The 24,543-nt window shown below is 46.5% G+C and overlaps 1 protein-coding gene across 12 annotated transcripts in view; it reads left to right on the forward strand.

Moving 5' to 3' along the window:
- ephb3b (eph receptor B3b) overlaps window positions 1–24,543 on the forward strand; it is a 60,994-nt gene that overhangs the window by 20,625 nt on the left and 15,826 nt on the right. For 6 of the 12 annotated variants that reach the window (XM_084354738.1, XM_084354744.1, XM_084354748.1 and 3 more), the window contains exons 2-8: window positions 9,498–9,562; window positions 14,281–14,953; window positions 18,525–18,680; window positions 19,640–19,975; window positions 22,362–22,498; window positions 23,112–23,274; window positions 23,760–23,868. In XM_084354738.1, coding sequence (XP_084210864.1) covers window positions 9,498–9,562; window positions 14,281–14,953; window positions 18,525–18,680; window positions 19,640–19,975; window positions 22,362–22,498; window positions 23,112–23,274; window positions 23,760–23,868 — 1,639 coding nt within the window. The remainder of the gene's footprint in view (window positions 1–9,497; window positions 9,563–14,280; window positions 14,954–18,524; window positions 18,681–19,639; window positions 19,976–22,361; window positions 22,499–23,111; window positions 23,275–23,759; window positions 23,869–24,543) is intronic. The other 6 variants (XM_084354742.1, XM_084354745.1, XM_084354740.1 and 3 more) reach the window with 1 other exon arrangement.

A 24,543-nucleotide genomic window follows, 5' to 3' on the forward strand; every position in this document is an offset into this window, starting at 1 on the left:
GTGGCTGTGTCAGACTGGGAAGTAATGCACTGAAAATGCAGGAGACCGTTGGCACATTTTCTATGATTGTTTTCACTGGGGTCAATCCTCAGTCATTGCTTTCTGTGTCAGCCGTGGATGTACTTTTCCTGCAAACAGTCAGTTTTGCCTGCTGCTCCGATCGAGAGCAAATAAAGGTTCTTTTTTCTCCCTCAAACGCACTTTAACAGTCTCCTTAATGGACACCCGCTGACCTTGGAGATATACTCGATCGTATTTTCGCTCTGTAACCACAAGGGCACTCTCCCGAGCAGTCCTTGCTCTCATAAAAGGACATACAGAACCTGTAGAAATGTGACAGGGAGTGTGGGTCAGTGAAGGGAAGGTATAAGGGCGGATTGCTGGCTGCCAAAACCCCACTAGCATACTTGATATGCTCAGTGTGACCTGGATGGGGGTTAGTGAGTCCTGACAGTCACCTGTCACAATGTTAGCCTGCACCACTAATACCCCAAATCCCTGAGAGAGGCAGAGGCGCCAGGTGAATTTCTGCTCACAGACACACACACAGGCACAGATTAACATAATGCTGGGATGCTGTGTTCCCAGAAAAAAATGCTAGATAGATAGATAGATTCTTCACTTTGATTCAATTTAATCAGAGTTTTTGGAGAATCATTCAAAGGAGACTGTTGAGTAAGAGTGAAGCTCATTTCAACACTAATTAAATCACAGATTTGTTCTAATCTTTCCCCCTTCTCGTTTGACCTTTCAGCCACTTCATATTTATTAGCGTCTGCGCTACCTCAAATGATCCTTATCAGGTTCGCGAGCCACGCAGCGCCGTGTTTGTTCATTAGCCACATCCACGAGGAGCCATCTGAGCCGTCCGCAGCTTTGGCCAGTCAAAGCAGCGAATCAAAGAATGTCGGCACCACTTTATCTCATCGTGGGAATTGCTCCTCCGCCCCCCTTTTTTATGCCTCTGTCTTTGTAGATGAACGCATAATGAGGTGATTGTTGAACATCACTAACAAGCTTTAAGTACATGCCAAAGTACATGGAAGAAGAGACGGATGGATAAAGAGCCGCGTATCTGTTTGAGAAGATGTGAAAGAATATTTTCCATCACGCTGGCTGAGCACTTGCTCCGCGCCGGTTGCGTTGATCGGAGGGATCTAAAATAGTAAAGGGTCAAGAGAATATTTGATACATAATGGCCTATTTGTTTTATAACTGCAAAACACCACGGCGCGATGTTCTTCACCCTCCCTCTGCCGAAGTGCCCTCGAGCAAGGCTTTGAACCCCCCACATACAAAGGGAGTCGCTGCCTGAATAAAAGACGGAGAGTGCAGTTTTTACAGGGCGTGTTATAAATACATGTATGTGTGGTTGAAAGCGAGGTAATGGTGGAGCTGGTGCGAGGAGGCGTGTTGCCTTGCTTGTTATTTTCGCGTGTGTCAAACAAGTATTCTCACAGAAGTTGAAGACGCAGAAGTTAAATGTGCACCTACGTGTGTTCACGTGCGGTGTGTTTGTCTGCCTTTCATCTGCGCGGCAGACTAGCAAATCACTTCCAGCGTGCTGAGGTTGCAGTTGCAGTATATCGTGTTTAAAATATGAGTCGTATTCCAGGTATTGCCGAAGGAGCGGGAGGTGAGACGGAATGAAATCAACAGCCGCGGTGTCACGCACGCACACACTCTATCGCACACACACAAACAGACAGCCAAATTGCTCTTCCCCGCTTCCTTTCTCGCTCTGACTAATACAAGCATACACACACACGCACAATAAACCCACAAAACTAGACAAGGAGATCCGCATTTCCATATGCAGATCCTTGGGGCAAACGCAAACCTGCTCCTCGCTCGCTTGTTTGCATTTTTCAGTCGCAGTTGGCTGAGTCATTTGCCAGAAAATCAGATGATGGCATCTAGGCAGTCTCACGCAGGGGCACACGCTGTACAAGTCACAGATTCAGCAATCTAATTCACCGCTCGGGTGTTATTCTTAAACAGTGTTTACTGTTAGCTTAAGATGTCAAATTTTATTGAGGGGAGAAAAAAAAAAATCGAAACCCAGACTGAATTATGAAATGTTGTAAAATACAAAGAGAGGGGGAGAGGTGTGGAGAATTTCCAAGAAGGGTTGTAAGTGAGAGATCGCCTAATTTACGGCAAAAGGTTGAGGCAATAGTTTCCAAGTTAGGTGATGTAAACATTGCGTGTCTCGACAGAAATCTGGTTCTGTGCCTGTTTCCTGGTGGTGGTTAAACACAGCCAGACCCGATGCCCTCAACATAATCATTTGCAAATGGGGAACATGCCTCCCCAAAATGAAAAGTGAGTGGTGAATGTGACACCGAACTTTATAGAATTGTTGCTGTAATGAAACAATACTTGGTAGATTAATACTTAAACTCCGACTTATCTTCATCATCATCATTTCCTGTTAATGTGGGAGTTATATTTCCATTTCAGATGACGTCAGGATCAAATATTGTGGCTCCACGCTTGGTTTCCAGTTATAGCCGAGTTAAAGCACCGGCAGCCTTAATTAGATCTTGTATGACAAGGCCAAACATCTCAGTGTCGTAAATCAGCGGGGTCTGGGATGACTCCTACAGAGGAGTATTTCTGTTGGGAATGAAACCTGTAAACCTCACGTCACGCAGGGAGGCATCGTTAAAAAAAAAAAAAATCAAAGGTGGTTAGGTCTACTCAGTCAAAGGCCCAGAACTCTGTTATTAAGTCAGAACAGTCAACATCAGCAGCTTTGTGGAAACAGCACACGCACGTGAAGATAGCTGTGTACATGTTGTGTAAGAAGAGGCAGGGGGAGACATAAAGATAAATGTGGAATTTTACGGACGGTGAACAAAAGCGTTCGCATTCCCGTCGGAGATCAAAATGTTAAGTGCAGCTCTTGCAGCCTGGGAAGTGAAGCGGTAACTGAAAGGTTGCAGGTTCAAAGCTGGCTTAAGTGTTCAGCTGAAAACACGTCAGTCAGCTGTAAGTGAAACTGCGTCTGCTGCGCTTTAATTACATCAGGATTTTCATTTACAAGCAAACACAAAACAGATTGAACAGAGGCACGCTAACGGGACCAGAGACGGCTCTGCTGGTGAAACGCTCACACGTACACTATCGAGGAACTTACCCAGAATCTGATTTTGTAGGTAATCTAAGGTGCTTGTGTCAGAGAGCAAGTAGCCAATAAAACAAGCGCTAATGGCTCGCCCCCAGCTGTGAATGTGTGTGTCTGTGCGTGTATGTGCTGTGTTGTCAGTGCTGTTGATGAAGGGCCTGTGACTTGTTCAATAGCAACCGAACACAGAGCCATTCAATGAACCCGTGGGACAATGCAGACAGCTGTGCAGGCCCGGGTCTCGGGCAGGGTGAGGGGTTGGGTGGTTAACTAGGAAGTAGAGAAAGAGAATGTGCACGTTTACACACACAGAAAAGGGGTTCGGGCGACCTGTTGTTCGTGGCTGCTCAGCTTTCAGCATTTCCATTTAATTCACTCAGAAAATATAGTTAATAGTGACTAACTTCGAGTGAAACAATTAGATGAGCTTCGATTGGTAAGTGGATATCATTAAAGTGACTAATCCAGAGAGGTACGTGGGTGAAAGCCTCAATGACAACACAGTCAAGAGAGCAGACGCTCCAGTCTGAACCACTCAGTCACACGTACGATCAGTCATACCTACAGAGCATGACGCCGTTTTTAAAAGGCTGAATGTGCACACAAAATACACACACTTGGTCAAACACACACACGCTGACGCACATGTATTCACACACACACACACACAGAGGCACACCTGGTTTTGTAGACAGCTGCCCTGAGGGCTACCTGTTCGTCAGATCCTCTGTGCTTTGTAATTAGGGGAGTTAGTGAGAGAAGGAGGGAGGGAGAGAGAGGGAGAGGGAGGGAGGAAGGGGGAGAAAAGAGGGAGGGGGTTAAGACAAAGAGGCCCATTCCATCAGCAGTACAGGAACTGAACTAGACTTCATGAGCCCTTGAAAAAGGCAATACACCACTTGCTTGCAGCACACACACACACCCACACGCTCTCTCTCTCTCTCTCTCTCAAACACACACACACACACACACACACACACACACACACACACACAGCCATATATATGTAATTTCAAAAAGCAGCTGCACACGCTCACAATGTCCTTGTTTCCGCGATCAAAGCCCTTTCTTTTTCCATTTCTGCTCCTCCGCTCTGCTACCTCAAAGCCTCTGACAGAGAGAAACATGGTTGCATTTGTTTTTGTTTATTTATCACAAAGTGAGTGTCATCGGGTAGGAGCTGCTTGCCAGAAATTGCCTCCTCAGACAAGATGGGCCAAGCAGGGAGACAGACGAAAAAAAAAAAAAAAAGGGCACACTGTTACAACCCAAACAGTATTCAGCCCCGAGGTATCTTTTGACGAGGGGAAAATAATTGAGGGCAGGGGCCCGATGGCAAATGCAGAGGGTTAAGACTTGCGTTCATTAGACTCGCCCATGGGGAGAGATGATACAAAAAGTTAGCGGGAGAGGGAGAAAAAAAAAATCAGAGGCGAGGAGAGAGAGGTAGAAAGGGAGCTTATTTCCTAGGCATCGACGGCGTAACCCTGTAAGCACACACACAGGACAAACCTCTTGTGTGACAGCCATTGTGGGATGACTGACAGTGAGTGGTTGCAGGGTGAAGTATGTGTGTGTGCATGTGTGTGTGTGTGTGTGCTGTTGGGGAAGGGGGAGGTTGGGTTTGTCCCGGGAGGCGAGTCCGTTCAGGAATTCCACAGAGGAATCACCTCCTTGGCCTGTCCATGTCGCAGCAACCAATTACCGTGACTGTGAGTGTGTGTGTGTGTGTGTGTGTGTGTGTGTGTGTGTGTGTGCGGGTGCTGAAGGGGAGGTCTCGCCATAAAATGGAGGGGACTTCTCCTAATCATCGCACTCTGGCCCCGCACAAAGGCAAAAAGGCTGCCTGGACCATTTGAATTTGAATAGCACCTCTCCTCCTGCTCTCTTTTTCCGCATCCCTCTTCCTCTTTCTCCGCCTCGTGACAAAAGCCGAGCCAACAAAGATAGCGCACAAAGCAATCAGGCTAATAGCGCTAATAAGTTGAGCGTGGGGTCCTCGCTCTCAATGTTGACACATTTCAGTGTTTCTGTGGCTAAACAGAGGCTCAAGTGTTTGGCAACCAGGCGGCATAGTATTTTAATGGAGTGGCTACCCCATGCCAGGTTGCCATGTGCTTGGTCTGTTTGACTGTAGAGGAGCACAACAAAAGCAGCTCGGCGAGGAGGTGGGGAGAAGATAATTAACTAGTGGAGAAGCCTGAAGGGAAGGATTTAGGGGAAGGAGTCATTAAGGGGTTTGAAGTTCTCTTTTTTTTTTAAAACTTTTTCGAGCTGAAAACAAAATCCCGCTGTCATCATGTTTCAATAAGGCAGCGGTTAGCGCTAGCATGAGGAGAAGCTCATAGCAGGAAATCAAGCTAACAGGAAGCTATGGCGCGGACACAAAGCTTTTGGTTAACATTGCAAACATTTCTGTAACGCCCACACCTCCACGGGTGTCGAGACATATCTTTTAGCCTCCCCCCACCCCCCCTCCCAGGGTTTGCCTCAGCTATCTTTCAGTTGTCATCTGGCGGGGTCACGCTGACAAAGACGAGCATGCTAAAAAGCTCAAAGCAGTCGCGGCGAGATCCAAGCTAAATCCCTCACCTGTCTGCTCCCTGCGTCCTGGAGACTTAGCCCCTGTGAAACGACTGCACATTCCTCTCTCTCAATAATAGCCTTTCTTCCCCTTTTCCTCTTTCTATCCTTCTCTTTTTTCTCTCTTTTAAGAAGTCTGCTTGTTTGAACAAAGAAATATTTTAAGAGGCTTGCAACTCTGGGTGCTGTGTGTGTGTGTGTGTTTGTGCGTGTGAAGCGCGAGTGTGTGTTGGATGCAGCCATAGGGACGAATGCTCCAGTGCCCTCCCCTGTTATTAGGCCTGCCCTGTCATTACAGGATTAGAGTGAAGGGGTTGGCTTTGCGTGTGTGTATGTGCGTGTATTTGCCTGAGATCTCTCCAAGCCTGTTTGGTATTCCTGCGAATGTTCTCACACAATCAGTTCGCAGAGAAAACAAATGTCACCGCCATTTATTCCCCACGTTTGTTATGCTAATCCCAGGTGCATTTGACCTCTATCATAAATAACACTTTTACTAAAGCGATCCTCAAGTTATTCAAACAGTGACTCGCTAATTGAATAGTCTTGGGAAGCGGTGGGAGGTTGAAAAACATTCCCCCGTACACCGCACGTCACATCCATCACGGCGCAGCGTGAAAACACGAGTACAGATATAGAAATCAGCAAGAAAAACGAGGGGGGAAGAGAAAGAGCAAAATGGCGAGAGAAAAGAGGTCAAATGTATGGCTTCCCAGCGGAGAGAGCGAGTAGTTGGAGGAAGTGCGCGATAGAAAAGGGGGTAGAGGATGAGAAAGAGATGGAGATGGGGAAACAATGGGGAATTGGATCCATCATTTCACAGGGGTGATGAGAAAGAGATCGAAAATGAATGAGAAAAAAGTGAGAGTGCATGCGAGGAAGATGGATTAAACAGCCCGGTGCATCTGTGTCTCCTGATCCAGCGCTCCCTCCCACATCTGCATGCTTCACTCTCGCTCTCTGTGCTTTATTGCAGTAAATTTGCATCTTCATTTGCCTGATTTCCTCTGTCTGCTCTTTTTTTCCCCCCGCTCCAACCTACAACCGGTCCCTCCTCTCGTTTTACACGTAAGCGTGAAGTGAAACGTATGAAGCTAAAAGGCAAACAAACTTTGTGTGTACAGAGGAGGGTCTTATACTCACAAGGTGGTTGCTTCTCCCTCAACTCGTCCTTCTGGTTTTCTTTTCCGCCTGTTCTTCTCTTTTCTCTCTCTCGACTGGGCCCATTAGGCAAGCTGCCAGCATGGCCTTAAAGGCTTTTAAAAAAAACACCTCTCTCTTTATTAATGTGGCTCACCCTGCCCCTCTCTCATCCTGTATCATCCGTAAAGCACAAGTTTGTTGGTTTGGTGCATTAAAACGGTTGCGTTGTGCGTATTTTACAGTTTGCTTTGTTCAGTGTGTTTTTTCTGTGACTGTGCAGGTGTCTGAATTTGCTGTACGGTCATGAATATTGCAGTGTGCTTCCGTTGTCGGGTGTGTTATTCACACACACACACAAACACGGTGTGCATAGACAAATGAGCATATAATAGCCAACCACATGCACATACAGGCACACACACACACTGAGGGAGAGGGAGCGGCCGGGTTAGGTCGGGGTCATTCAGTGCTTTTGCTCCGGCCCATTGACTCGGGATTGGTGCTCCACTTAGGGCACAATGCAGGGCTTTGCACCAAACACACACACACAATTACCTTTCCACACATACGCACGTAAACACGTCCACGCACACACACAAGCCCTGAGGTTAAACAATGCAGATGCATCGAGAAGGGGAAGGGTTACTGCTGCACATGCACTACCGAATGACCAACTGCCTAAACCACTGAGTCAGGCTGCACAGCTGGGTGTGTGTGTGTGTGTGTGTGTGTGTGTGTGTGTGTGTGTGTGTGTGTTTTGCATATCGCTCTTTCTGCTCTGGTTCTTTCTCTCTCATCTCCTCTTCCCTCTTTGACTCTCCCGGTCTGTCATTGTGTTTCAACGTGTTGTCATTTTCAGCAAGGTCAGCTCTAATGACAAGCCAATGTACCATACACAAGGCCCAGTCATAACAATAAACACCGAGCAGCAGGGGTGTATCATTTCCACCGCACCGGCTTTACCTCGCTGCATAGCTGTAGGTAACATTTCCCAAATCACAAACTGTCACGGTGTGAGTCAGGGGAAGTCCCGCAGCTAATGTGCACTGACACAGTTTCTGAGATGAAAACACTGGTAGGCCCTTATTTGCTCAAGTGACAAATGTGCTCATTGCATCTGGTTATAAAAAAAAAAAAAAAAGAGCTCTTTGCAAAAGCAGACTGCATTCATGATCCATTTTAAAGCACTTCCACTATCAAGACACAGAAAATATTGTTGGCTGACAGGAGAGAAGAGGAAAGGAATGTTTGTGACAAAGGTTTGCGAGCTGAGAGACAGTTCTGTGAACAGTGACACTTTCAGACCATTTTGCCTGAGGCCAACACGCCGAAGCTGCGTTTGAAATCTGATTGGGGTTTTTTTTGCGCAGGGAGGCAGGAACCCTTTTGGAAGTCATGTAGGCACGTACACATGTCAGAGACGATGTCACTCAAAGCGTGAGGGGGTGGAATTCAATGGGGATTCCCAGCTGCAGGAGCATGTCCTCTCCACAGAGCCAGACATAATTCACAAGAGGTCTTAGAGTTTGAGGGTGTTTGCATTTGTCACTGCTGGTGCTCTTGAATGCAGCGGCGATGGCAGCAGGTACTTGGAGAAAGGATGGTGAAATCCTAGAGCTTACTCTTTTATTTTGCTCCCAGGTCCCAGCTTACCGGCTGAGTTTTGAAGGATGAAAGAGGGAGAACGTCAGAGATGGTGGCAGAGTAGCAAAGTCAGACATCTTCAGGTTCCTCCCCTGCACCTGAACATCTCACGCTTCCTTCCGTGACCGGGGACAGTGCAGGCTCCCTTTCTCACACTGCCGTTTCATCATCTTTTACTATCTTGTAGAACAGCACAGCGGTTGAGATAATAACGGTGGCTGCATACTGCGCCCTGAGCGCCAGGTAGTAAAAGATTCGACATTTATAGTCCTCTTTCCCCTGCTCAAAGCCGGCGTCTCGCAGTAGAAACAAGAGAGTGGAAAGTGGCGAGGAGGAAAGGGTTTTTGTGTGCATGTGTGCGTCGAGAGACGGGCGTTAAAGGAAGGCAAACTTGAAGTATTGACAGAAAGTGAATCCAATTGAAGTGTATTGACCTCCGTTCTGCCCAAGAGCTCCTCTTTTGTGACCCCTCACTTTATAACCCGCTCTCCATTCAAGCCTTCTGTCGGGTTATATATCTTGTGGAGTTTTACAACCTGTTACTTATCAAGTGTGTGTGAGTGTCTCGCAGCGCCCTGTGGGAAGCGGAACTGTTTTCTCAGTGAGACCCGCCGTTGTTTCCTTTCCCCTGTTTAAAAGCAAACGTCTAATTGAGACTAATTAGCCAGACGAGGAGGCTGCAATAAAATGTCACACAATACCTCACAGATCACCCACCTAGATCTCTGTCTCGCTCTCCCGCTGTCTCCCGGTCTTCCTGTCACATGCGGGCATACGGTACGCCTTTGTCTAATTGAATCTAATATCGCTCGGAGCCCGCGCTTTCTGTCACTGAGTAATTCACCCCGTTATCTGAGAACAAATTTGGTCAATGCGTCTTATCTCGGCCACAGAACAAGTTTTATGACACTGTTGTAAAGCCATTGAAAGTTTTCTATTGATCTCCTCCAGCCCTCTTTGTCTGACCTGGTTGTTTTCTTTCTGCTTGTGTTTACAGAGACGCTGATGGACACGAAGTGGGCCACGACAGAATTAGCCTGGACTGCCCACCCTGAGACCGGGGTGAGTTTACCGAGCAGTGTGTGTGTGTTTGCCTGTCTTTTGTGGAGTACGACTGATTCATTAATAGAGATGCAGACATAGAAGAGATAATTGTGCACCCAAAATAACTGCGTGGCTCTCGGAAGTCAGATTCCTCGACACTTTCATCAGCAAATCACTCAGCGGGATATGTTTTAGGGTTCAACAGGATGCGCCTCTTAGTGCGCAGAAAAAGATACGCTGCAATCCAATTTCACCGACCCGCCCAGTCACAGATGTTCCCTTCCTTTTGCCTCACTGCACTTAAAACATGTGAAAAACGCCAGCTTCCTCATGAACTAACCTCTTAAAGGCTGAAATATTTCTTGGCGGTGACCCGTTGCACGCCCAGGCATCCAAATCTACCACACACAAAGTGCAAGTGACAGCCTCGTCTTGCTTTCCCATGTGGTCTCCACAAAGGCCTAAAGAGGAGCAGAAAGAGTCTTGACCCCTCCGCAGCGATACTTCAAAGACCCCCGGCACTCCTCCCATCGCCTTTGTGCGGCCCTCTGACTTGGCCCTTGTGTTTTGAAAGTCGGGGCCCCCATTTTTTTATATTTTGTTTTTTGCAGGGAGATTCCACCCCAGCTGTTGGAAGTCGCCCACCCTTGGTATTCTCCACCTTCCTTTTACTTCCGAGTAACTAAGCACTAATGAAGCCAGACACAGTAGCCACCTCAGCCGCAACAATCAGGAGGGAAAAACCCCCTTCACAGCCTTTCGTGCCCTCCTCCCATCCGTCCATCTTCCTTCGCCTCCCTCTCCCCCCTCCTCCTCATTAAGCGACAATACGGCAGCGATGCTCCCACCGGCCCCGTGCAGAATGGCACAGGAACCAAAAAAAAAAAAACGCCTCCCCGTTCCTTTTCCAAGCAAACCCCTCAACAGATGCTCCTTTTCAAGATGTATACATACAGTGGAGAGCCATTTGCACTCCAGATTTCCCACATTACCACCCCAAAGCCTGGAAATGAGTTTCTCCACTGCCTTTTTGTTTCATGTTTTGCAGCAGAATGTGCCACAGACGGTGGTTGTCCCGGAGTTATCTCTCCACCCTTTATGTTTCTCCTCCTTTCATTTTTCTCTCGCACAAAAAAGTCAATCCTCTCTGTTGACTTCTTTTTGTCTTTATGCACAGTGTATCGTCCGTGTGTTTGTTTCTACGCTTTTGGGGTCCTCGCAGCTCGTTTTGGTTACGGGTAATGAGCGTTTAAGAGGAACGGATACAGTGGCTGAGAGGACAAACAAAGAAAAAATACTGAGAGAGGCTAGGAGGAAAGGGGAGAGCGGTGAGACTGAGATTAAGTAAAAATCCAGTCCATACAGATAGAGGCAGACGGCATATGAGGGAGAGAGAGAAAAAATCAATTTCTAAGAAAAAAAATCTTTGAAATAAACCCACTCCAAAACAGACTCCGCACTCTCTCCCCGGGATGCTGTCCAGCCAAGTCTGAGTCACAGCATCTCTGTCTTGCACAACACATACAGATAAAGCAGCAGACATACAGCTACAAACAGGGAACATAAGCTGTGTCTATTTGTGACGATGAACCCAGAGACAATCGGCGTATAGGTGCCACTATTAATGACACCACTCTCGGTGTAAAAGCTAGGTGTGAAAGCCATTTGTGAATTTCATTTCTGTAAGAGCTGGTTCAATTATTGATATAGGCCTTCACGCACCATGTTGCGCGTGTGCAAGGGTTAGGGTTAGGGTTAGTCCCGTGTGCGTGTGTATTCTTCTTAGTGTACTGTGGTATGTGGATTTCTCAGTCACACTGTCTCCATTTGTCTGTATGGCCCGTAGCATGTCTGTATTCAGGTGTGTGTGTCTGTGTGCATGTCAACACCTATCACAGGCTGCACTTGTCTTCTTGCTTAGATTTCCAATTTTCTCTACATCTCCCGCTATTTTGTGTTTTTTTGCCCATATACCATATCATTTATCTCCCAAACCAGATGGGTGATGGAGGGGGAATTCCACTTTATAGCAGGGCTCCTCTCAGACATGGAATGACACCCACAGGGTTTTCCATAACCTTACACTGGTAACAATATACAAAGTTAGTCAGCTTGTGGAGATAATAACCATTGTTAGTGTCTCACTGCCTGCTTCACAGACCCCCAGCATGCTAAAACATGTTATGAACAAGCTGAAATGTCCTTAAAGTAAGCCTTGGGGAGCTTATTCATACTAACAACAAACAGACAAGTAAAAGCAAACTAATCGCTAGCACTGAGCCTGTTGGAGCCGCATTTCAGCTAAAGTAATAATACTAGTCCATATAATACCTTTTTTACAAATAGGCAACTGATTGATCACAGACGCAACCGAAAAACATACAGTAGAAAGCAACATGGAGGCCAGTCACAATGTCATGGTCGTCCTGTTTTTTATGTCCCTTACTTCAGTCTCCCTTTCAAACTAAACACTGACTGATTTGTGGCCGAGATGACAGACGCATATCATAGCATCGTGCCAGAAAGGGGCGCAAATAAGCGTGTCCATCTGGGTGTCATGTTCCCATCACTGCCAATCAGAGCTGAAACCGACAGATACTCATGACTACTGCGTCATTTGACCAAGGACTGATTGTAGGTTGTACCATTTCCCACTGAGGGCAAAAGCCAGATGTTAGTCGCTCAGAGGTTAAAGTTGGCATCAGGATTGCTAATGTTCACCATAAATTCAAGCCTGAAGAATGAAAAAGAAGTAATGAAATCTTCAAGAACTCCGTCACCATAACCTGCTTTCTTGCTCCATACTCACATTAGTAGTTTTGCCAAAATGTTGCAAAAACATATTTTTCCAGCAGCGCTTTGGACCTTCAAGGTGGGCGATCGTGCGTCACAGAGACCATTGTTCATTGTCATCTGAAAGTAAAATGTAGAGCTTTGATTGGAAAGGACGAAGAGAAAACGGAGTGGATCGCAAATCTTGCATAACGATTCATCTTGTTGGAAATCGATGCCGAGAAACTTGACCCTTTTTCACATGACCTACTTAATTCATTCAGGCTTGGTAAGCAGGCGCTCAGAGTGTTTGGCCGCTGGTGCGTGTCTCGGGGGGGATGACCTCTCTCTAAACACACGCATACCAAAACAGAGACACACACCAGCACACATATACTGAAACAAAGTGAGAACACACTCAGGCAGAAAGGCTCACACATTCAAGCAAACACACACAACCTCATACACACACACCCACAAACACTTGGCTGCATTGCTCTTTTGCAGTGGGTGATTTATTACACTAAACTAAATACCCATTGACACTTCATGCTTTTAGCCGTCTCATTGACCTGGCTGGCGATTATCGATTTCCCTCTGGTCGCTTCCTTCTCTCCCGCTCTCGTCAGGCCATCGTTTTAATGCCACGGCCGAGCTACGCCCATTCTCCCTCTCTGCCTCATGGCCTCCAGGGTCTTGGATGAATTGCCTTGTCTCCACCACATCCATATCACAGCCTTAATTAAGATGCTCACAGCTCAAATGGAAACAACTGGCTCTGGAGAACAAATTGGTGCCTTTATGCCAGAGTTTCGAGACAGTCAAATGTTCCGCCGCAAACTTCGGTCCCGGGAGTGCAACCATAGACATTTAATTTTATTATGGACGTGTCTTGGCATTTAAATTGGCGGGAGGGGTGAGTGATGTGAAAGGCCATCCTGTAATCAGAAGGTCACAGGTTCAATCTCATGGATTTAGGTAGCAAGTCCAAAAACAGCCATGCAAAGAAGAACAGACTCTTATTCCTTTGTCTACTTTTTGTAAGTTCTGTTTAATTTCCCTCCTCATTGTCTTTTAAATGATTTAATGCATTGCCATGCCTTATGCAAAACACTTTGAATTGCCTTTGAATTTGAAAGGTGCTATGCAAATAAACTTGCCAGGCCTTGGATTAGCTACAAAATAAATGCACTCAGCTTTGTCTGATAGGAAAAGGGGAGCAGATCCCTCAGCACACACTCGCATGCACAAAGATATATTATACACACAGGAATCGCTATTTGAAGTAAAATGATTTAATCGTGGTGTCCTCATTCGAGATTGAAAAATGCATTAGATTACAGTGTCTCGCAGCAAAGCTTTCAGTCTAGTTTGCTTGCGCTCACTTAATGAAGCTGGTAATCAAAGTTTAGAAAATTTAATCCCATTTTATCCAGAGTAATTCACCCCCTGGGTACCGTAGTAGCATTGAAAGATGTAGAGGAGTGTAAAAACAGAAAAGCATGAAGGTTAACCGACGCCTTTTCCCCGTCTTTATTAGAGGACGTTGCGATCATTGCTCTGTAATTGAAGCGTAATTGGTTGTGAAGCAATGTGGCTGCTACTCCCAAACAGATATGAGGTAAACATGCTGTGGTGGCTCTGGTGTCGAGGAGGTGACAGGTTGCTGTAATTGTGATGAATCTGCAGTCCTTGTCCCTGGCTTTTCGCTACACTAACCAGTGATGAAAGGCGTAGCGTGGCAAAGGCAAGGGAATGTAATTGAAAACACCCCACAAGCAATGAAAAAAAACACCCATGCTTCTTTCTCTCTAGGTCTTAACCTCTGCCCTTTTTTTTTTCATTCTTTCTTCATAATGCAAAGTGACTGAATGTAGCAAGGTGCAATGTAGTATCTGTCAAAGCTATCAACAAACATTTACAGCCTCTAACCGGTTTATGTTTCTCTTCTACTCACCTTTCAGTGGGAAGAGGTGAGCGGCTACGATGACGCCATGAACCCCATCAGGACGTACCAAGTCTGCAATGTCCGTGAGCTCAACCAGAATAACTGGCTACGCAGTGACTTCATCCCACGAAAGGACGTGCTGCGTGTATATGTGGAGATGAAGTTCACAGTGCGCGATTGCAACAGCATTCCTAACATCCCAGGATCCTGCAAAGAAACCTTCAACCTCTTCTACTACGAGTCCGACTCAGACTCAGCCACAGCCACCAGCCCTTTCTGGATGGAGAACCCTTACGTGAAGGTGGACACTATTGCCCCAGATGAGAGCTTTTCCATGCTTGAGTCTGGACGGGTAAACACAAAAGTCCGAAGTTTCGGGCCGCTGTCCAAAGCTGGGTTCTACTTGGCCTTCCAGGACCTTGGCGCTTGCATGTCGCTCATCTCAGTTAGGGTGTTTTATAAAAAGTGCTCCACCACCATTGCCAACTTTGCCGTTTTCCCAGAGACGGCAACTGGGGCTGAGGCAACTTCCTTGGTCATTGCGCCAGGAACTTGTGTCCCCAATGCCCTGGAGGTGTCCGTGCCACTGAAGCTTTATTGCAACGGGGATGGCGAGTGGATGGTTCCTGTAGGAGCCTGCACCTGCTCGGCCGGTTTTGAACCAGCCATGAAAGAAACCCAATGTCAAGGTGAGTGTTTTCACAGCAGATATTTCGGGTCAGTCTCGGACTTTATTACTCAGTGTTTGTGGTCTTTAATCTAGAGGGTTAGAGAGATATACTTGAATAGTGTACTCAAGGTTTAAGCCCTGTGTTGGCCTGAGCAAGTCACTGATTTTTTTACAAACACAGCAGCGAGTTATTTTGTAGCATAATCCACAGTCTTACCTTCCTGGAAGATGACGGCTGGGTTGGGGGGATTTCCCTATGGCGATCAATAATGTATCACATTATTTCTGCTGCGAAAAGTTGCATTTGCATTTTAGGCACAGAGTATCTGATGGTTCTATGCTGAGTGAATTACAATGAGTGAGTAGAAAGGGGTCAGAGTCTTGCTGAAGGACGATTCGTCTGGACATGGACACACACTGATTGTTGGCGAGATTGACTGGGCATTGTGTCGGCCGCAGGTTACTGCCTCTATCACTAGATTGCCCAGCTGCCATGTTATTATGAGCCATTTATTTGCCTTGTATTCTTTGACACATTAATCCAAGGTAGAATAACACACACTCAATGATAATGCCAGCGGGCGGCTGTTCACTCCTCTGACCTCACTTTTGCCTGGCAGCTGGTCGCTGAATAAATGGAAATGCGGGAGAGGCTGTCCGTCTCCTGGAGCTGGGAGGCTCTGTGATGGTTTCAGGTCTGATGGAAAACATGACGGGTTCACAGAGGTTGAGAGCAAGGTGAATTTAAACAGCAAGGTCTCGGCTAAAATGGAGTGCAGGTGACAGCGGGAGGAGAGGGGAGGATAAATGGAAAATGTGCGCGTGTGTTGAGGGGTACGGGGGCGTAAAATTAGGCTTAGGATGCGTGGGTCAAATGGAGACTACAGAGAGAGAAAGAGAGAGAGAGAGAGAGAGAGAGAGAGAAGCTGGCAGGGTTATTGATCAGTGGGAGAGTCTGAGGTGTCTGTGCATGAACAGTTTATGTATGGTTCGCCAGTTATCCTCGCTTGGCCGGGCTCGTTCATACCTTTTGTTCACCCGTACTGGTGATCAGGAGAGTAAGCAAGTACTTTAGATTGGCAGCTTCTGGTAGCACTTAAATATTGAATGTGTGCTCAACTTTAGAAGGGCAGTGTGTATGTTATGTGTGTGAGAGGCCATTATAAATCTAAAGCATGGTGTGTGTGTGTGTGGTTAGAAACTCATTTGTTTGTTCCTGGCAGCTCAAGGTTAAAGCCCTGGTGACCGGGCCCTGATAAAATGTTCTCTAATCAAGCTTCACTGGGAACCACAAGGGATAAATCTCCCTCTCTGTTTCTTCTTCCTCTTGTTTTCCCACATCGCCTCTCCTCAGGTCCGCTCCATACTCATCTATTTGCCATGACTCTTCCTTTTTCTCTGCTTTTCCGTCCTCATCCCAACACGCAGCATCTCCTCCAGCTCCCCTCCTCTGCACTACCTCTCATTCTCCTCCCGAATCTGAAGGCCGCTGCTCTCATTAATACCCCACCAGTGTAACAGTAAGGGTGTCTGCATTAATATTAATCGATGAGCCCTCCCCCCCACCCTTTTTTTTTTTTTTTGCCTTTCCACTCGTTCGCTGCACATTTTTCAGCCCCGATATTCTTTACTTTTTTTCTTCATGCTCCACACTTTCCAATTTCAGCATACATTCTAATCAGTTCCTTAAGCTCTATGTTCTGCATGAGAGGATAAGACACAGGGGAGTGGGGAAGAGGGGGGAAAAAGTGCCTGCAGGATTAGCATTTTCTATGCCTCCACCTCTTCCACCTCTCCCTCCCCTTTTCTCTCGCCCCTTGTCTCTCTTTCTTCCTCATTCTTTAGTTGTTTCCTCTGAGGGGAAAATGGATAAAAGTAAGAGGATGACCCTTTTACTCGCTGGAAGTGATTGATCAGCACTTTCAGCCCTTCCCTTGAAAAAAAAAAAGCTACTTTTAATGAGAACGCTCCCTCGGCGTCTTTCGTTAGGCGAACATGTTCAAAAACCAATAGTCATCCCTTGCGAGTTGAGAAATAGCTCGAAGTTTACATGAACTTAAATGATCTTGCGTGGGTCATGACTGCAAGCCGAAGAGGGTGTTCTCTCACCTGCTAAAACTCGAGGTCGTTTCTTATCTGTTTATCAAACAGTACTTCCTGTTTGCCAGTGGTGTGGATGACTCTGATTAATGGTGGAAGAACAAATACACTCAGTGCTAATGTACACGGTGCAGTCAACTGGTGGTTTTGTGCTAATATTGAACTTTGAGAAACGAGAAAGCAGCAGGGAGCAGGAAGTGCTCTGCTGTAGATTTGACCTCCAACCTCGGTTGTTTTCGACCGGGAGCGAAAAGCAAACACAGGAGCTGTGGTGATAATTATCATTCAGAGGGACAAACACGGCAGCGTGTCCTTGACATTGACGAGCTAACGCACTAGTGGGTCAGCTAATCAACTGGCCCCTGTAAACTTTGCCTGTCTCACCTGCTCTCGTCCTTTTTTTTATTAAGCACTGCGGCAAACTCATTCATCTTTTAACGAGACAGTTTATCAGAGATATGGAGCCTGCCGAAGGGTTCTGGATCACAGTGCCGCTGTCAGTGTTTCCCTATTCGTCTACAACTTATCACCTGAGTTATAAACGTCCAAACGGCTGCTATAAATGGAGGCAGGGCATTGACAAAGGCTAGCAGTGTTTTCACCTGATTAACTAGGCTTTGCTAATGAACAACCAGTTTAGGTACAACTATGTTGAGGTCAGTTTTACATAGGTTTGCACAGGGAGTGATCTTAAAGAGAGTGATGCAGACATTTTTTTTTGAGAAAAGCCTCTTTACTCTTGAGCACACTGAAGTTACTTGAGGCCAGGGTGGTGTGTGTGTGTGTGTGTGTGTGTGTGGACAGTGGTGCACAAACCCACGTTTGTGTATACATCAGCATATGTTATGTGTGCCTCTCTGATTCTCTGTGTGTATGTTTATATGTATTTCATAAAAGACTGAATTCAGATGAAAGCAACATGCCGGCGTCTTGACTCTGAGGGTCGTGTGTGTAATTTGGGTTGACAAGTCTCTTCGTGTGAGCATTGGTTTATGCAAACAGCTACATGCTGCTCGAATACCCCTCTCCCTTTCCATTGCAGTTCGCCGAAATGAACTCTCTATAAGTGAGGGTAAAGGGGAACATGTGGGGTTGGGGGGGGGGGGGGGGGGGAACAAAAACAAATCATGTGCACATGCACACATGTACATAAACAAACACATGCTAAACACATCAAATGAGACGTTCGAGTCATTTTTTACCATCGAGCTGGAACGGTGTTTCAAATGCAGGGAATGTGACCATAAAATTATCCGCTATAGTTAAGACATTACATCCTGTTGTGAACCCTTGCATGCTAAAGCTAGGGATTAGGGTACAATTCTGTATTTTCATTCCAGAAGGAGAGTGGCCGACTGCCCGTTTGGAAAATGTGACTCACACAGATCTAATATAAGTGAAGCAAAAATAGTTCAAACTAAAAATGTAGCATACAATCCTTCAACTGCTCCACGGCCACTTTCTAAACCATTTTTCTCTTTTGCCATCAGCTTGCAGCCCGGGCACCTTCAAGTCCAAACAGGGAGAAAGCTTCTGCCTGCCCTGCCCAGCCAACAGCCGTGCCAGCTCAGGGGCGTCCAGCGTTTGTTCCTGTCGAAATGGTTACTACCGCTCCGACACAGATTCTCCAGACTCCCCCTGCACCAGTAAGTAAAGGCTGCTTTTAATTGACTGTATCACATCAGCGAGTCTGAAAGTGAAAATGAGAAATACTACTACTGCCATCCTTTTGACAAAACCTGCAAAAATAAACAGAAATAGGTTTATACCTCATACTCCGACAGTAATCAAATGAATTGGTAGCCATCTCTTTTTGAATCGTGCCCTCAGCAGCTGATAAAAGCCCCTGGGAGCACCACACGGTTGGCAAACATTCTGCTTGCTTTGCCAGTGTTATCCACAACTTTATCATCAAACCCCTCCCGCGCCTCTCCATGAAGTCTATCTGTTCTCAATGCTGACACCCCTTCACAGACAGGCAGTGGAGGAATTTTTCCTGCAGCAGTGCCTTCGTTAAGAGCAAACGCGCATACGCAGGAGCTAATTCATTCGCTGCTGAAGAGAGAAGAAGATCCTTTTTTCTGTTGCTGGGTTGGGGGGCTGATTCTCCCACAGTGCAGTGAGAGATAAGGCTCCGGTAATTGGATAAGAATTGCCAAGGCTCTGCCAATAGTTTGTCTCGCTCGTCCCCCCCAGCATTTTGCGCACACACACAAGCAGACACACAGTGGAAATGAGCATGCAATTCAAATTTGAACTCCTGTCCTCTTTTTTTTTTTTGTCTGAAGAACTGCTGGAAGAACAGTCCCTTGTTATGTGGGGAAAAAATAGTCTTGTAAATGCATGAAAAATTTACTAATACCACAGCACAAGCGAAATTCTTGGGTCATGAATTGCGTTGATAGTAGCTATGGAATAATGAATGTTTGTGTGTATAATGATATGTAAACTGTGTTTTGCAATATAAATCTGTGTCTATTGTCAGCATGTCTCTGTGCTGTCACCAAGGCAAATTTATTTACACCTATTGTGCATGGAGATTAAATTCATTCTCATTCCAAACCTATTTTCCTCATCTCATCCACACTTTGCCTTCCTTCCACAGCTGTTCCTTCCGCGCCGCGCAATGTCATCTCAATTGTGAACGAAACCTCACTTGTGCTGGAGTGGAGCGATCCTCGCGACTTGGGCAGCCGTGACGACATCTTCTACAACGTCATCTGTAAGAAGTGCCTGCCAGAGCGGGGAATGTGCTCGCGATGTGACGACAACGTCGACATCTCGCCGCGCCACCTCGGTCTGACCCAGCGTCGCGTGGCCGTCCGTAACCTGCAAGCGCACACACAGTACAGCTTCGAGATCCAGGCGGTCAACGGTGTGTCCAACAAGAGCCCCTACACGCCTCAATTCTCGACTGTGAACATCACCACAAATCAGGCCGGTAAGTACAGCTGCAGCCTCGTGGCTACATGTCAAAGATCAATCCCGAACTTGTAGGCGCTGCCGACTTTCAAAGACTGGGGAAAGACACAAAGACAGTGTCAGAGAGTATGTTCTGTTCTTAAGAAGTAGGGATCAATTTCTTGTATGCATGTAGGAGTACGTTACATATTTTCCCTTTGAAAAGGGATTGAGAAGGAAGACATTCTTCTGAATGAGCTTAGAAAAGGACCTTTTTCACACGCCCACACCCTGCTCTGTACTAACACTGCTGCAAATAGCAATAGCGAGGCAGTGTGTATTCAAAGTGTTGAACCCTCAGTATTCTAGCTGCCCACTGCTTCCAACCCACCGCTCCTCCAGCCCACAGCAACAACAGTAACTAGGCCAATATAGCAATCAGTGCTGAAATGAAATTTTATTGGTTCAGAAGACTCAATCCCAGCTGATAAAGAATAACTAAGGGTAGTAATTAAAAGCTGCATGTGGTCCTTATAACCAGATGTGCGTGTGAATGAAATGTCAGGGTTTATGATTTTGAATTAAAATAATAGGAGAAGTGCACAAGTTGGTCAGTGGGTAGACGGATACAGTAGATAAGTTTTAGTTTAGTTTAGTTGGTTCAGGTTACCTTAAATGAACTCAGTACATTTCAGTGCCATTGAGCTTACTCTAAACTTCTGTTCTTAAGTCGGTCTCTTTGTTGAGGATCTCCTGGGCCTCATAAGTTGTGCCTTGGATGTGTTTAGTCGCTATGTTAAACTTCTGCAGGCTGTGACAACACCAAGGATTATCCCCCGCTCCTTTCAAAACCATCTCTGTCGTCTCTCCATGGCCTTGTCCTCCTCACCTCTAACCTAGTCTTCCTGCTTCTAAAAGTTTAAGGAATGCCTCCTGTTTGTGGATTGAGGACCCAAAGGTCCCCGAGTGAGGGCCTTATTGTTTTATGAGGGGTCCAGCAATGGGCTGACAGCGACCACTGTCCATCCTTGGGTGCTTGAGCTCAGTTGGGCAGATAAAGAGAGGTGAAAGGAAAGGAGGGGGCAACAGAGCATCAACTGTGATCAGATTATCCCCTGGTGTAGTCCCAAGACCATCCCTGCATGTGCATTCACCTTTTAAGAAGCAAAATAAATACTAGGGCGGTGATAAGCCCTGGAGGCCACCTCCATGGTTACTGCAACGTCTTCTCCCAGAGGAGGGCCCCTAATCCCCTGGCTGGAGTAACCAGGGGATCTGTCTAGGAAGCATTGTCTTCTGGGGGAGAAAGAGAGATGTGGAGGGACTGGGCGGATGGGGCTGCCATGGGAGGGAATAAGGCAGGTTTGAAGAGAGAGAGAAACAGAAGGATGTCTGGCCCGAAACACAGGCAGCAGAGGGAGAAAGGAAATGCAAGGACCTCCCCCTTCAAAGAACTAAAAACTGGGGATTAAAAAGCTTAAAGGAAGGGAGGAAGAAAGAGCACCGAGACAGAGCAGAGATGGAGGTATACAGTGATGAAAAGTGAAGATGGAAAGTGAAGAGCTGAAGAGGACAGGGGAAATGAACGGAGGTGATTGTGGGAGGAACTTTATGAAGAGAAGGTATCACTGGAGAGAGACAGTTGAAGTTATGAAACAAAAGTAATGGAGTAGACTGGGAGGAGTGAGTGAGTCAGAGGTGCAGAACAAGCCTGAACTTAGAAAAGAGGAAAGAGAGACAGGGAGGCAGACACACACTTGGCCATTAATAGACATATGTGAACAAAGCATGAAAAGCTCAGGTGGGTGGAGTGCAAGTGTGTTTTAAACTCTTATGTGAGAGTGAGGAGTAATGCACGCATGTCTATTTGTGTAATTGTGTGCCCATTATGTAAATGGTGTAGTCTATAAAGGGTGCACGCATTTGCTGGTGTGGTAACAGAACATGTACGCGCTGTGAATAATGCTTATGATTTCTTACAAAAGGAGGCTACAAACAGAGAAAAAACATGGCTTCCTCTAAAGTTTGGAGCAAAAGGGCATCAATAGTTCAGCAAGCGGTTAAAAGTGTGACAAGTCGACATCTGTATGTGTGCGCTTGTTTCTAAGCTTGCCAACAGTTGGTGTATGGTGGGGGAACTACATGTACCAGAGACTTATCCATCAGTTTTGCAATGTGATTCTCTTGTCACAGGAGAATTAGACATCCCCTCTCGCTCCCCGAGGACTCTGGGTGGGAGAATTTGAGCATTAGTGGGGAATGGTTCTGCATACTAACTATTAGCCAAAGCTTTGCACAAAGCCCGCAGCCTAAGACTTTGTGTTTGGGCTTCTGTGGACGCACAAAGGGCATAGAGCTTGAAAAGACATAAAACAGAAAAACGATAAATAAAGCGGATTTTCCTTTATTTGTTTTGCCCTGTGCAGCTCCGTCTGCAGTGCCCACAGTTCACCTGATGGCGGCCTCGGCGAGCACCATGAGCCTGTCCTGGCTGCCTCCAGAGAAACCCAACGGAATCATTCTGGATTATGAGATTAAGTACCATGAGAAGGTAAGCAGCAATGTAAGTCAACGCCTCTAATTCAATCCAATTTCATTGACTTGCATGGTCTCTGTTTCATCTGTGTTTCTGTAAATGTGCAAAACAATGCCTCTGCTGATAAACACATGGTTGCAGTGAGGCAAGTCACCATTTCCAATATTAGCTTGTGTGATCATCCTCCCCTACTTATTCCCCTCTTTACATTCCTCTATCCCATCTTCCTTTTTCTTTCTCTCCTCTCAATCCCTTCCCATATTTCTATTATGCTCTGCCCTTTTCTGTACCCCTAATTCCATCTCTCCTTCTTGCCCTCCCTCATACCCCCATCCTGTCTCAATCTATGCATTAGAAAGTTTCTGTTTTTTCCAGGGGCCCAGAGGGCTGTGATTTGCCTCTGGGAGAGAACAAAGGGATTCAGTGTGTAGCAGCTCTGTTTGTTGTCTTGTCGTTCGCCGGTCGGATTAACACACCGGCTTCAATCTGTCTCTCTTCATTTCTCTCTCTTGCTCTTGTCTCCATATTTTTCTCAGCCGTCTGTATGGATAGATTGGTCAGGCATGTCAGGGAGTTTAGAGCATCAGAGGGGGGTGATGAATGGTATTGTTTTCATCACTGACTGTCTTTGTCTCTGCAGGATCAGGGTGAGGCCATCGCCCATACCATGACTGCCCAACGGAGCAATGCCCGCATTGAAGGCCTCAGGGCTGGTACGCCCTATGTGGTGCAGGTCCGTGCCCGAACTGTGGCCGGTTACGGCCGTTACAGCAGCCCGGCCGACTTCAGCACCAACCTGCAAAGTACGTTACCCTTGTACCTACTTCATTACCAAGGGATATATTGAGATATTTGTGGCTTAGCAGCAGTACCTCTATAATAGTGCTGTGCATAAGCTTCTGAGCATAATGGAGGCTCAAAAGCTTAAAGAGCCGGAAGCTGCAAGGCCTTTTTTTCATGTGAAATCCTTGTAGAGAAATTGACTTATGATATGGTGACAATCTACCACTTCTTTGCCATCAGTCAAGGTATCACCTTCGCTCTTAGTCCACACTGTACAAATTAAGAAGCCAAAGTCAAATAACTGAATAGTCTACATAGTTTTCATAAAAGCATTTATTGGTTGCACATTTCTTTCTTGGCTTGATACTGCCTGAAGAACACAAGGGCATGCTTTACAGATGTTAGGCAGAACAGCCTTCAGCTACACAAATGGATTGCAGCTAGTGTGGGTGTATGTTTGTGACAAGTTCTCCAAGTAACCACTTTCTCTTCTCTGCCCCTAAAGCTGACCCTCCAAAGTCATGGCAAGAGAAGCTGCCACTCATCGTGGGATCAGCCACCACCGCCTTGGTCTTCATCATTGCAGTTGTGGTCATCGCTATTGTCTGCCTCAGGTCAGAATAAAACTCCTTAACCATGCTCTCAAAAAGTCAGAGCGCATGAAAGATGAGCACGAGCAACTTAGGTAGCAACGGTTAATGACAGTGTGGCGAAACACTTCTGCACCGACAAATGTACTTTTGTCTGGCCTAGTCTATGAGGACTTAAAGAAACATTTGTGGAAAGTAGTTTTTCCTTCAAGATGAAAAGAAACTGAGATAGCTTCAAATGTCAACTTTGTTTGCATGTCCTCCAAACCACAACAGTCCCAGCGGATTGCTCTGCCACCTGTGAGGCCACTGAATGCCAGATTAGCCTTCTGAATCTGTGAGTAGTAAACAGCTTTGGCCAAAATGCTACTTTGCTCGCTGGACACAGCGTGGTGGAGCAGCTGCTGGGCCTGATAGGCCTGCCCTCATGGCCCAGCACTCAGAATCAACTGTGCGGTTGCCCGACCACAAAGAACCCAGATGCGCCCCTGTCTGCTGGGTCCAATTGACTGGGAGGATGCGAGCTGCTGCTCAGACCTTTCAAAAAGTCTGACACTGCATCAGCTGGGTCTAACCACGCTCATTTATCCTTATACCACTCATTTGTCAAGCAGCAAATGCAGTACGTGTGTGTATATATGTGTGTGAAAGGTTGGCACCCACCGCTGACTGGCGCCCACTGGGCTCCCTCCACAAGCT

This window comes from Pagrus pagrus (assembly GCF_965226575.1).
Source record: "Pagrus pagrus genome assembly, chromosome: 6".
NCBI classification, from domain to species: Eukaryota; Metazoa; Chordata; class Actinopteri; order Spariformes; family Sparidae; genus Pagrus; species Pagrus pagrus.